The sequence below is a fragment of the Candoia aspera genome, chromosome 5 (genome assembly GCF_035149785.1).
Source record: "Candoia aspera isolate rCanAsp1 chromosome 5, rCanAsp1.hap2, whole genome shotgun sequence".
Lineage (NCBI taxonomy): Eukaryota > Metazoa > Chordata > Lepidosauria > Squamata > Boidae > Candoia > Candoia aspera.
In genome coordinates, this window is record NC_086157.1 from 92185658 (window position 1) to 92200446 (window position 14789).

The 14789-nt window shown below is 36.7% G+C and overlaps 1 protein-coding gene across 1 annotated transcript in view; it reads left to right on the plus strand.

Moving 5' to 3' along the window:
• Positions 1–14789, plus strand: part of STARD13 (StAR related lipid transfer domain containing 13) — an 87672-nt gene that overhangs the window by 53473 nt on the left and 19410 nt on the right. Inside the window, exons 5-7 of the mRNA XM_063305701.1 lie at positions 3533–4923; positions 7402–7575; positions 12933–13092. Of these exons, the coding sequence (XP_063161771.1) occupies positions 3533–4923; positions 7402–7575; positions 12933–13092 (1725 nt within the window). The remainder of the gene's footprint in view (positions 1–3532; positions 4924–7401; positions 7576–12932; positions 13093–14789) is intronic.

A 14789-nucleotide genomic window follows, 5' to 3' on the forward strand; every position in this document is an offset into this window, starting at 1 on the left:
AACATTTTATTTACAAGGCACTCCTGTCCCTGGGGCACTTTTTAATCAGGAGCTTGCATAGTGCAGATCATTGCTTCAAGTAACTTTGTACAGATTGGATTCTCTCTCAAAACGCTTGACAAATTCTTTTCATTGGTGCTGGAGAAGTTATTGCCAGCAGTGCTTGAAGCAAAATAGGATGGGGTAGGATGCAGATGCCGTATCTTTTCTTTTCAGGTAGACTTAAAGCAGGCATTCATACCATTTCTCAGGCTGAGGGCTGCACTCAAAACAAAAACAGGTGTGATCTGTATTCTGAATTGGCTCGAGCACAAGGTGCCTATAGATAGCATTCCCTCACATCTGGGAACCTCAGAAAGGTTCCTCTACTAAATCTCATCAGAAGGGCAGATTCTACATGGAGAAGACAGAAAAATCCAGGCCCTGAGCCATGTCACGCTTTAAAAGTGGTTATCTAGTGCCTTGAATCTCACCGAGAAGCCCACTGACAGCATGCAACTCCAGCAGTAGAAGTGTTACATGGGTGAATCTAGGTACTTCCATTACTACTTCAGCCAGTGCATGGTGGACCAGCTAAAACTTCTGAATGGTCTTTGAAAGCAGCCCCATTTAAAAGCAAATTACAATAGTCCAATCATATGATGACAAGGATATGAATAACCAAGAGCAAATCTTCTTGTTATTATATATCTGTCTGTGAACTTACTATCTCTCAATGAACTAGATGTGACTCACATCTCAGGAAACACACCTCAGTGTTCTTCTCTTTCCTCTGTTGTTTCTATATCAACATTTACAGTAGAGTGAAAATTCCTCAGGACAAAGAAATTATTTTCTGCTTTGGGAGTTAATTACTTGGGTGATCTTGCTAATCAGGGATCAGGTAGTAATTAGGATGATGCCATGATGATGCTTTTCAATCCAATGTGCCTTTAGTCTGAAGTCCCATTCTGTTCAGTAAAAATTGGTTGTAGATAAACATACATAATATTTCAGCTTTGACAACATATGAAGGCCAATGAGGACAACTCAAAATGAGAACTAAAAAATAACTAAGAAAGGGAATCAAAAAGCTTTTTCAGAAAATCTGATTGTGTTTTTATTTTATGTAAATTTATGTTGTTACTTCCTATATATATATGAAATTATTCAGATAATAATAATTTTATTCCTTTGCCTTCATATGATCTCTAATTTTTATGTGCATAATAACAGAAGGACCTTCAGTAACTTCATTTCTTGTGAATAATATATAATTGTATTCTATTTTCAGTTGCCTCTGGAGAAGTAGGCAGATGTTCAAATCACATTAGGACATTTTAATATTCTGTCATTCAGGAATCATTATTTTACTGTATTTGCCTGACAGCTGAAAAAGCCAGACAACCATCAGATCATTAACAAAAAGCAGAATCACAAGTCAATTCAACAGTCATATAAAAAATTGAAATAGGAGATGAGGCTTCTAACAAAGTTAGGATGTCTAAACTAGAGTCGATTCCAGAACCAGTCTGAGAGTCAAGAGCCAGGGTTTGGGCCAAAAGGGAAAGCCAGGAACACAGCTCAGGCAGGCTTCACTGTTACATTCTGAATAGCATGAGGACTTAGGAAACTGAATTTCTAGGGTGCTATCTGGGTTTCCATTGCCATTCTGAAGAAACCTTTAATTCTAATCAAACTAGTTGCTAATCAGTAAGTCTTTATTCATTAAACCTTTCTTTAGATTCTCATACATCTTTGGGTTTGTAAACAGTAAAAGCTTACAGATTCCTTAGGATTTGATGAAGTTTCATTTGTGATCCATGTCTGACCCTGCACCCTCTATTTCTAAGTTAAGCAGAGCCTCCATTGGTTCATATTCATTCCTTACTAAAGATCTCTGCATAAATGGCAAGACAAATAGATGTTGCTAGTATAAGATGAGAGAAGATTACTGTAGTATTTTAGCCAGTATACATTGTCCTGATGACCATTGGAAACTGGCACAGTTAGAAACCTGTCCCCATCCCTCTATGTGTGCTCAGTTAGCTGGGACACCTTAATATTAGGTTTGCTGATGGTTCGCCTCAACAAACAGACTGTTAGTTTCCCATTGCTAATAGCAGCAAGACATCTTTGATATGCAGCAGGTTACTGATACAGAGGAGGATAAAGGATGGAAGGAAGAGCAAGATTATGTATGTGTGAGTATGGTTGATGTGTGTTTGTGTAAGTGTACATAAAAGAAGGGTGTGTATATTCATATGAAAAGTTTTGTATCATAAGTAGCCCAAAGTGAGCAATTTTTGTGGCCCTTGGGCCAGTTTCTAAGGGAAACTTTACCAGAAGAATAGTTAAACCAAAAGTGCAATTCAGTTGAAACTGGTAGTAAAATTCACATATACTTCTGCAGTGTAGAATTTACATAATCAGACTCTTAGCCTTGACATTAAACTCCAATTTAACTCTAGAGTGTATCCTTGCTTGATGAGGTTTCTTTATATAGTGAAGAAAATACGTCTGTTAAGTTACTTAGATGGACCCCACTGCTATTGAAACAGTTGCAGCTGTGAGGTAATAGCTTTAGTATGAGGGAAAATATGGGGAAATTCATTGAAATTACATTTCTTTTGTATATTATGTGGACATCTGTGTTCTGAAGAGAAATTATCTAGTTCAAGGGAAGGGAAGGGAAGGGAAGGGAAGGGAAGGGAAGGGAAGGGAAGGGAAGGGAAGGGAGTTTTTGCTGTTAGTCTTAACATAATTGAACTAAAGGAAAGGAAAATATCCCAAATATTGAGGAACAAAAAGAAAATCCAAGTACTAGCCACATGCATGTTTTTTCATGCAACATTGCTGGTCCTTGTACTTACCATTCTGAAAATCTGCAGTTTTATTTGTCTACTGAAATGGTCTTAGCATATGTGTTATTTTGATATTAAGCGAGACAAAGGGAGGGAGGAAGGGATAGGGAATTTCTTCATTACTACCAGAAAATTTTAAAAAGTGTTTATCAGTTCCCCTTTCTAAAATTGATAGTAAAAATTTGAATGTGCATATAACAAAACTCACGTGTCTACACTTTCTAAATTAAGGCTTGGATTTGGACCCTATATTTAATCTGAATAGCTGCTAACCAATCAAGAATTAAACTGTTTTCCATTTATATAGCATATAAATGAAAATGCCATGTCACTTAATCACATGGAATAGTGTCATGCAGTTAGAATTTGTGTAATGATGTCTTTTAGGTAATCAGTTTCATCAGTTTTCATTTTATTTCCCCCAGTAAATGTCCATGAATTCTCTTCAGACAAGAAAGGTACATTCTTGGACCCATGGATCTATGAGTGAGCTAATGTTGCAAGATAATGATATTGCATCGCAAAACCTCTATTGATATTTTGAAAAGTGAGGAAAGGAAAGCTGTACTCTAGTGTATTTTTTAAAAATATCTGTGAGGCTTGTTTAGATAGATAGATAGATAGATAGATAGATAGATAGATAGATAGATAGATAGATAGATATTTAAGTGCTATGCACTGTTTTTCAGAGTGAAGATTCAGATGAAGAAGACCTTTGTGCCATCAGTAACAAATGGACTTTCCAAAGAACAAGCCACAGATGGTCTCGGGTGGAAGACACTGATGCCTTGATTCATCCGTCAGGCAAACATGACTTTCAAGGGGACATTAAAATGAAAATCACAACCAGCAATGAAAGTGTGCTTACTGATTTGAGTGAGCCTGAGGTATCATCTATTCACAGTGAGAGCAGTGGAGGAAGTGACCATAGGAGTCAGTCTGGAGTCACATGCCTCCTCAGGGAAACTAACTGTTCAGGACAATACTGTGTCGAAAACACTTCTGTGCAGGGCCCCCCTTCAGTTGGTGGTCTTCCTTCCCAGCTTTCAGAAGTCTTGCCCAACTTCAGGAATGAGAAATCAACACGAACTAGAGCAAAAACCTTTCTGAAGCGCATGGAGACATTAAAACCCAAAGGAGCACATGGAAAATTAAAGGGCTCTGGAAGGACTGGTGTCTTAGTCATTAGTACACCTGTTCTACAGCATGAGCCCAGAACCTTAAAGGAAATGCAGTGCATGCAAATAGGGAATGGAGACCTCCAAAATGAAACAGTTGCAATCCAAGATGCAATCAGACAAGGGTTTCCCTCTTCTGCCAACTGTAGCAGCGAGAGCAGCCAACTGGAGATTAGCAGCGATGCCATAAGCACTCCTTCCTTAAAGGAACGCAAACACCATGAAGCAAATAAACGAGGTGGCATGTACCTAGAGGACCTGGATGTTCTTGCAGGAGCAACACTGAAGCAAGTGATAGATCAAAATCGCAAAAATGAATTTCACTCCCAAGAAAACCTAATATTTCATATTCCGAAAGACCACAAGCCAGGAACATTTCCTAAGGCACTTTCTATTGAAAGTCTCTCTCCTACAAACAATGTCATGAACTGGAGAAGAGATGGTATTTCATTAACCAAGAAGACATGTGCAACATCTGAAGAACCCAGGCCCCTTGTTTCCTGTTCAAAGGAAAGTAGAGTTAGCATTTATGACAATGTTCCAGGTTCTCATTTATGTGCCAGCACAGGGGATCTTCTGGACTTGGAAAGGGAAAATCTTTTTCCTCATCTGGATGATATTTTGCAACATGTCAGTGGGCTTCAGGAATCTATTGATGACTGGTCAAAAAATGTATTAGCAGAACCAAAAAATAATGCTTTATCAGTTGGTGAATGTGAGTCATTGTCATATCAGTCACCAAGTAAAATTTCATTAGACTTTGAACAAAACTCAGTATCTGATGGCCAGACAACCCCAAGTGATATGGACCGAGATGGGATATCTCTCAATGAATCAGAAGCTACTGGTGTCAGAGAAAGAAGAGACTCTGGTGTTGGAGCATCTCTTACTAGACCAAACAGGTTTGTACCAGATCACACTTTACTAAGAATGGGGAATGGGGGAATTAAAACATGCTGTTTTTCAATTCTGTAGTTGTTTTTGCAGAAGTAACTCTGAAGCATAAGGTATATCAAAATCATAGCAATAAATTGCAATACACAGTGTAATGTTTAATTTAGTTTAAATTTTAAGTTTAAGTAGTCCCATAAAATCTTCCACTAAAATGTATTGCCAACTTAAATGGTCAGTACAACAACAACTATTACAGCATTCTGTAAGAATTTGAGTCTCTGGATAACAGCTCTTTGAATTTTTCCAGCTATTTGAAATGTTGTTTTACAAGAATGAGGCCAAAGATGGGCAATCGTGTTTACTTCAGAGATTGAGAGTAAGGTTTAACTACATGATGGGCTAGACTTAAGTAAACAGTGGATAGTGCCCAAGGCAAAAGTGAGTGGGTGGATTTGATTGATTTGAGCAAAAACAGAAAAGACAAAGCTGACATTATATTGTTTGATATGGGAAAAGTCTCTGATAAAAGTCATAGATAGTATTTGTAAATTACCATAGCCAAATGCAAATTACCAAATGAGTCCAGATTCTATATGCAGCCCCCAATTCCAAAGTGAAGATCAAAGGTCTTTTTGCATCTATTTGGTCACTCTATAAAGATACTAGACAAGTATGTCTAATTTCTTTTTTGATATTTGTTTATATCCCTTAGATTCTACTATTATACTAGATCAGTGGTTCTCAAAATGTGATCTGGGGACCCCTGGGGTCCCCAAGACCCTTTCAGGAGTGAGTCAAATAAATAAATATTTTAAAATTTCTGTTTTAATTTCCAGTACAGTAAATATTGATAGATATACCCCACATAAACCAAAGTTCTTTGGGGTGCTCAATCATTTTTAAGAATGTAAAGGGGTCCCGAGACCAAAATGTTTGAGAACTACTGTACTAGACCATAATATTCATGGTATTTTTCACTAATTAGAATAAAATTGGTGTTATATGTCGATGGCATTTTATTGTTTATTTCTGAACTTCATTGATTCTGATTCTGATGCACTTGATTAATGTGTTTGAATAAATTGTGGGATATTCTGTTAACTCGTTTAATTTGGAATTGATGCTAATGGAAAAGGTGTGTAATTATCATCTCATATATGCACTGAATGTATGAACTAGTTAGGTATTATTATTCCACATGACATTTCTCAAATAATTACAGTTCTTTGGATATTGAAAGCCTTACGCTTTAGGATTGGGTGAATAATCTTAAAAGTGAATGTTATTCTTAGGACACTTTATATTTTGCATAGAATTCCCATACACATATCCAGAAAACATTTGCAAAAACTCAGTAGATTGTTCTGTACATTTCTATTGGATTTTTCAATTCCAAAGCTAACTTAGAAAAAGATGCAGTTAAAAATAGGGGCTTTGGTTTCCTGGATCTTGAATCAGAGCATTATGCATACCTTTTTAACAAGTATCAGATTTTGCACATCTTTCTTTAGTATAAATTCTCCCTCCTGGGCCCTTTTGTAAAATTTGTATATACCACATTTAGTTAGATGGACTGTTTTGGGCTCAATATATAATGAATTAGCAATATCTCCTGTCACTGATACATCGGTTTGAAATTTCTGGAAAATTGCATTTTGACCCTTTTTTTACACCAAATTGACACGGTGGGGTAATCCAGATGCTGAAATTGATTTTTTTTTAAAAAAATCATATGGAAGATATAGATAGATGCTGGGATTTTTACTTTAGATCAGTTATTGGATGATAATGATGATCTTTATCATTTCCTGTGTTAAAGGATGAATACAATTTGGCTGTTGCCACCCACTGGCAATATTAATAACTACAACATTTATTGATAACTCAATTTGGATCAGTGGATTTTTAGCTTCCAAGAGACTTAATTTATTAGAGGTGATCAATAAAACCTATGAGAGAAGAATCCCACAATTATTTATTGATAAACCAATTTGATATGCAGACTGAATGGAATAAGGAATTGGAGATCCCCTTTTTGTCTAAGCAACAGAAAAGTGTCTTTTAACATCAGTGTCAAAAATTTCGTTTGATCTTAGATTATATTTTATTCAACAAAATAATATTTTGGACTTATTGAATCCATTGTGCTTGCATAGAAAAGGAATGAGTAAATCATGCTGTTGAAGATTACATATCTGTTTACTCATGGATAGGTGCCAAAGAAGTGAATGGCATTTAGTGGAACAAGTGGAATTTACTAGAGATGACAGTTTTGTACTTTGTAAACTTTCAACATTGCTGTTACGTTTCTAAAACAAGTAGACTTCTTAAAAGAATCTTGTAAGATGAAAGCAGTTTTTAGACTCATGTTGGAATTGCTCTAATAGTAGAACAAGGTCTTCTAAACCTGCACAGATTTTATAAGAATCAAACCTATCACCACAATCAGATTTTATTCAATTATATTTTATTTTGTATGTGTAAAGGCGATTACGTTGGCACAGCTTCCAGATCTCCCACCAACTTAGCCATGCCCTAGGATCACTGCAGATCAGCAATCAGTCAGCTGCTCAGTTAAATCTGCTACAAAAATTTTCCCTGCTTCGTCTTACAGCAATTATGGAAAAATACTCCATGTCAAACAAGCACGGCTGGACATGGTAAGTATGTGTTATAGTTTAAACATTCTCTAGGTACAAAGCCTGAAAATATTCATCATAATTTTTTTTTTTTAAAAAAATTCATCAGTATAACATTTGGCATGGAGAATAAGCTTAGTAAGGGGAGGTTTGTAATGACTGGGTAATGTTTGGGAAAAAATGATAAATAATGGTTATTTTACAACAATTTAATTCTTTTCAATTGAATTGAGGATCATATTTGCAAAGCATGTTTCACACATGTGTACAGTTACATTAATTATGTAGAACTGTCCTAGATTCCAAAAGAAAAAGTAACGTTAGAGCATGAATGCTTGCTCACATCACAGCTTTCAACACCCCCTTAAATCAGATAGTCTATTCCTGGATCACACAGCTGATAGGACAAGACTAAAATAATTTATTAGCATTGATAGTTAGTAATCTAATCCATTAATGTCTATTATCTGTTTTGTTTGCATTGGATTGTATTCTTTTTATCTTGAATGCCAGCCAGAGTTGCTATGAGTTGATTGATTGATTATTAGATTTTTCTCCTACTATCTATCTATATCTGTATCTGTATCTATCTATATCTATCTATCTTTGGGATAAACATATATATTTATTTGGTAAACTAAAGGCAGCGGACCTACTTAACACTCCTGCCTCCTATTTTCCCCACAACAACCACCCTGTGAGGTGGGTTGGGCTGAGGGAGAGTGACTGGCCCAAGGTCACCCAGCCGGTTTTCATGGCTAAGAACTCACAGTTCTTAGAACTCTAGAACTCACAGTGTCCTGGTTTCTTGGTTGGCACTTGAACCACTACACCAAACTGGCTCTTTAGAATTAGAATTAAAATTAAAAATGAAAATTAAGATTTAGATGTAGAATTAAATAATTCAATATTATTAATATGTCACTTATGCAATATAGATTATGTTTTTAAAATAGTATGAGAATCTTTAGTAAAAATCTGTTGCGTGTTTCCAAAGTCATAACATTTTAATCTATGCGTTTCATTCAGTGTGTACTCCAAGAAAAATTAGCAGTTGTAAGTCAGACCTGTCAGTCACTCAGTTCCACTCCTATTTTAACTTCCTCTCCTTACTGCGGTTGCCCTGTAGAGAAACAAAAGGTAAAAGTAGGATTTTTTTCAGCTAGAGCACCTTTCTTTCTACAGCACTCATAAGCTTCCAATAAAACATGAAGACTTTTGCCCTGATTCGGTGTCCTAATTCAGTCTGAGTTCCTTAGCAAGGATTGTGCTTCTGCTTCATGAAGCCAGAGAATTGGTTCAAAACAACCAAATCCAATGCATGCCCTAACTGAAATCTGTTCTCTTATGTCTCACACAAATCCCTTGTCTCATGTCTCATGGCTTCAAGAGGTAAAGGCATTTGATCCCATAAAATTCATTGGGCATGCACTTCGACATTATGGATTATACAGTTTAGGCTCTCTTTGTAACACAGCTTCAGATTTGACATTCAAAATTCAATATTTGTTCTAATGTAGCACATTTCAGCTAAATAACTTCATGGCATTAGCTGGCATTTAAGTAGGCCGTGTGAAATGCTAAGGGTTATTACCTTCATTTTACAGCCAAGTGCAGTAAAAAACAATGAAAGATATAATCTCACAGCATGGAAAGTAATTCCACAAGACTGGCTGGATTCTTTTTGTGTAAAGCTGTATAGAAAGAAAAGAAAATCATAAGCACATGCAACATTTAATCAAAATTTCCTGAAATAATAATATGGGATTTTAATTAGTGAGTTGTATAGTACCATTGCTCCATTGTGTTAGCTGTAGCTACAACATATACAGCTATGCAGTCATACAGAGCACACTCTATAGAGAGAAGCAGTCATACAGTTAAATCAAGAGGAGGGAAGGGGAAAACACTGAAGTAATTGCAGTGTTCCATACGGCATATATTGCTAGAACTGGTGGCTTGCCAGTAGATTCTGCCAGTAGATTTTGTAGAATCTACTGGCAGAAATGAGTGGTTCAAATCTGCTAAAGTAGAGGCAGGCAATTGTTTGGGCTGGTGGGGACATCTAGAATGGTAAGGACAAGTCATGGCTACCATGATTGATATGGCTGATCACAAACATCCATTTCGTCAAGATAAACTAAAGATATGCTACCAACCCTTTTAACCTTACACGATGGTCTACATCATCCTATATTAGCCTTTTCCTTTATTTCTGGGCAGATCAGCATACTTCCTAACAAAGCACTTGGCTTTTCCTCCCACCACTTTTATTTTTAATGGAAATATGGGACTACATGGGGAGATACAGCATTACTGAGAATATGATTTATTATAGAGGTTGGTACTTTATTTTGTAACATACCAGCTTCCCGTTCTGCTTTTTTCTTTAGCATTTAAAGATTCTAAAAATAAAATTAAAATCAGATGGATCAAGTATGCGCATTCTCTGGCTAATAGTAGGACTGGCATTATAGCAAGTGATTTTTTTGATTATTTGCTTAGACATATTTACTAGCTGGACTTTCTGTCCATGTTGTCCATGACTGGTAACTCTGAATGGCAGTAACATCCCAAATCAAGATCTTTGCCGTCATCTGCTTCTTTTTAAACTGGAGATGCTAGTACTGAACTTGAGATGTTCTAGATGCAAAGCGTGGTATCTCTTGCCAAATATACAGTAGTTGCTTCATAAAATGAGCAATTGCTTTCTTAACTCCTTTCTCCAGCATGACAGGAGTAGATAATGCACATTTGAGCAATCCCACACATCTCTTACTGTCTTTAGGTATTCTGAGCCTCTTAATCATCGCCACAACTCCTGCAGCCACCACATTGGGTTTTTTTTAAGATCACAACTGTCCTTTTTCTCATAATGTTTAGATTACATTTCTCACTATATGAATGCATGTGTGTATATGTTTGCTGACCTTTATTTTCTATAGAAATTAGAATAAGTGAAGCAGAGCACAAAATATCCCTGAAAAGTTATTCAAAATCCATCGTTTTAAGCTTCACCCAGCATTTGCTGTAATTTTACAAATGATAGATAACTCATGATAAATCATGCAATTTGAGATTATGGACATAAGCTACTTTGAGATAATTAATTATACATCCTTTCAAGTTTAATCTTCTGCCATTACTTACTGAATTTTAAATTGTCACACATATGCTGAAGAAGTGAATTGAACTAAGTGGTGAATATGTTTCATTGCCATAAGCAATTATTGGTGAAATAATGAAATGTGTAAAATGTAAAACCTGCATATATTTTAGGAATAAAACATACCCTCTACCAGGTATAAGTTTCCCTTTTTCATCTTTGCTTACTCCTTTATCAAACCTAGATCTCTGCTTGACTTTATTCCTTTCAAGCCACTAAACCTACTGTAGTCTGCCAGCCATATGGATAGCTTATTAGGGATTTAATAAAAATATCTGGGTTTTACTACTTTCCTGGAATCACATAAAATAAGGCAGACAATAATAAATATCTAAAGATTCATAACTAGTGTTTTATAACAAATGCAAGCATCACCTAGATAAATGTTTCCAAAACTAGTGTCCTTCAAATGTGTTCTACACCTCCCATAATCCCCAACCAACATAGAGAAGAATTAAATTTATGAGCAAGAGCTATCTAATGTTTCACACATGTAGAGCACTGATTGTATAATCCTGTGCTTAATAAAAGCTAAATTAGATGATAAATAGGTCAATACATTTCTCATACTTCTTTTAGGGAAAAAAGTCTGTTGCAAGTCCATGATCAAGAGAGAGAATTTAACCATTTCTTCCAAGTCCTCTGTGCCTCCAATGGATGTACTTGTGGTCAGAGGTTGAACAGAGTTTTAAGAATTTTTTGGGTTGGAACTCCAGCCTGGCAGATATTAGAGGGCTCTTGATTCTCATTTCTCTGCCATAACTACAATTCTGTGAAAACGTACTCCCTTTTGGATTGTCTGAATTATTGCATATTTCTTCCACTGCATGTTATCAGAGCTTCATGTAAGTCCTACTGATCTAGAGAAGGAGTGCAAGTGAACAAATAATCCCACAGTTTGGTGCTTGTTTCATTTATTTCAATGAACAGCCAACAGGCAACATGCCAGCATGAAAGAATAATCACCCCTGTAGTTTCAGCCAGATCAATTAAAGGAATAAGGAGGGCCAGGTGTGTCTGAGTACTACATTAATCAATCACAACTCATTTTGGGCCAGCCTTGCAATATATGTATCATGAACTTTGGATGTCCTCATCACAAAAAAGTTCTAACCATATGGACTCCAGAGGCAAGTCATGCCCCACTCAGAAGAATTTTTTTTTTTTTTTGCTTTTGTTCTTGGTAAAAAAAAAAGGCATTGAAACTTATTAGCCAAGAAAAGCCTACAAAATTATTTCTAAAGTTTTGGGTCTCTATCAATCATAGTCAAAAATACAGTCCTGAAATGGGGATTTGTGGCAACGCTGAATCTTCCCAGAATGGCTGCCCTGTCAAAATCATTCTAAGAGTGCAGTGTAAAATTGTCCAGGAATCTAGAGACTAGTGCAAGTGGGTCATGCAAGAAAATGATCCCAAATTTAGAAGCAAGTATACAAGAGAATTGATAAAGAATAAATTTAGCATTTTGGAAAGGCCAAGTCAAAGTCCAGACCTAAATGCCATAGAAATGTTGCAGCACGACCTTAAATGCTGGGTGACTTTGGGCCAGTCACTCTCTCTCAGCCCAACCCACCACACAGGGTTGTTGTTGTGGAGAAAACAAAAGAAGGAAGGAGTATTATGTATGTTCACCATCTTGACTTATTTATAAAAAATAATAAAGGTGGGATAAAAATCAAATAAATAAAACATTCAAATGTTACTGTTGAGGCAGTTTGGTGAGGAATGTACTACCAAGTGCAACCAATGCTATACCCCAGACTGAACCCAGACTGAAAAGGGTCTGGATAATTCACTTCATCCAGGGCCCTCTGAAGCTGTGTGCCAACCCCTCTCAACAACCTTTCCCAAAAAGGGAAGGTTGGAGAGTGGATGAAAGTTGTCAAACATGGCTGGGTCCATGGATAGCCTCTTGAGAAGGGGGCACACCACTGCCTCCTTCAAAGCAGGTGGTACCACTCCCTCCTGCAAGGAGACATTGACCACCATCACTTGGACCCAGCCACATGCCACCTCCAGGAGGCCTTAACCAACCAGGAGGGGCATGGGTCCAGAACACAGGTGGCCGAGCTCACAGCTACAATGACCCTGTCCACTTCCTCAGGATCAACCATCTCAAATTCCTCCCAGATAACAAGGCTCAGACAATAATCATATAAATAAATTGAAAGAATAAATAAATAAATAAATAAATAAATAATTGTTTTTAAGGTCTGTACCAAAGTTCATGAAGCGGATGAAGGTTCCAGATTACAAGGATAAGAACATCTTTGGTGTGCCTTTAATAGTTCACGTGCAAAGAACAGGGCAACCCCTTCCACAGAGCATACAACAAGCCTTGCGACATTTACGTAGTAATTGCCTGGATCAGGTAGGTTCTTCATTCTGATAGATACTTATGTGAGTACACAAAAGTCCTCTGGCAGCTTTATTTGCAACTAAGCTTCTAAGTGCTGGAGGTTTTTACAATAACTTGGACTTTTATTATTTTGATCTTGCTTCTGTTGGGCGATGTCTTGCATATCTTCAGTACAAAATATAATAAATGTGATGGAAAGTGTCCCATTTTGCCAGCCCACAGTGCTGTAGATAAGTATCATTATGAAATAGTACTGTACCCAGTCAGGTATGTGATCGCTATCAGAATGGCCAATTTTAAGATGGTTAAATGTATTATTTACTAGTTCTGCTGCTGAAATACTCAAAATGGAGCTTCTTTCTCTGTAGAGAAAAGGATGGATTTTACAGACTAAAAAGAGCACTTCCAGTGGGACACACAAGCACACCCAGGATCAGGCTTGCGGAGAAAACCAGTCTGTCTCCCCCAAGCAAAGTAACAGTTTTCAGCCTCCACTTCTGTCAGTTTCCCTTCCTTCCCTGTTTCTTTCATATGGGAAGGGACTGTATCTAACAGCTCCTCCCACCTGTTGCTGTCAGATTATTTTGTTTCGATCTGTTATATAAAGAATATGCTTACAGCAGAAATGAGTTTTAAACTCGAGTCTATCCTTTAGAGCGCTAGAACACTTGGAGCATTAATTACTAGAACTCAAAAATAATAGCCGTTGTGACAGGATTTAATTATGTTCAGATGGCTGAAGAGTACACAATAAGATTTTGTCTCATTTCACAATACCTAATCCTTCTCTTCCTTTTACAACTACTAATTGTGGTTATCTAACTTTCAATATGGGCTTCTTTTCCAAAGGAAAATGTAAGAAGTCTCTTGAATAGGTAGAGTGGGCCCATGCTTTTTCTTCAGTTGTAATTAATGGAACTGAAGATCAGAAACAAGCACTACTATAGATTTTTCCTAATCAGTTTTTTGATGCAGTTACAAGTTCTCTGCACTAAGATGTAGATGGGGAATTAGGACTTATGTGGCATGTAGAAATAGACTGCTCTGTCAATCACCCCACATTTTCTTTATTACATCTGTGCAGTGAAATACCCTGTTGGTTTTAGTATGTCTAGGAAAGAGCAGTGAAGTCATATGCATTCTCTGTGTTGTCTGAAAATCTTGAAAAGGAGTGAAGTCCATAACTGGAGACATGTATAACCTTAAGTAGAAAAAGTGTCAACACTAATAAGATATCACCAACTTACTGAATGTTGTAGATGTGACCTGTTCAAAACCCCTAATGTAATCATTACAACTAGAAAAGTGTGTGATTAAATAAAACTACCTAGGTGTAATAACTGCTTGGTGTTGGTGGCATATCTGGACTGTAGTTTTCAAGGAAGAAAAAGATTTTAAAAAATGAAAGGTACTAATTAAAAACGTAATACACCAAGAAATGTAATTATATTTTCTCAAAATTTGCCTCATTAATTCTGATTATTAAGGGCTGTATATCAGTGTTTCTCAACCTTGGCAACTTGAAGATGTGTGGACTTCAACTCCCAGAATTCCCCAACCAGCTTGCTGGCTGGGGAATTCTAGGAGTTGAAGTCCACACATCTTCGAGTTGCCGAGGTTGAAAAGCACTGCTGTATATAGTATGAGAGACTTATTTAAAAAGCATCAACTGCCATATTAAGTTCTGAGCTTTTTAGCCAGCACACCAG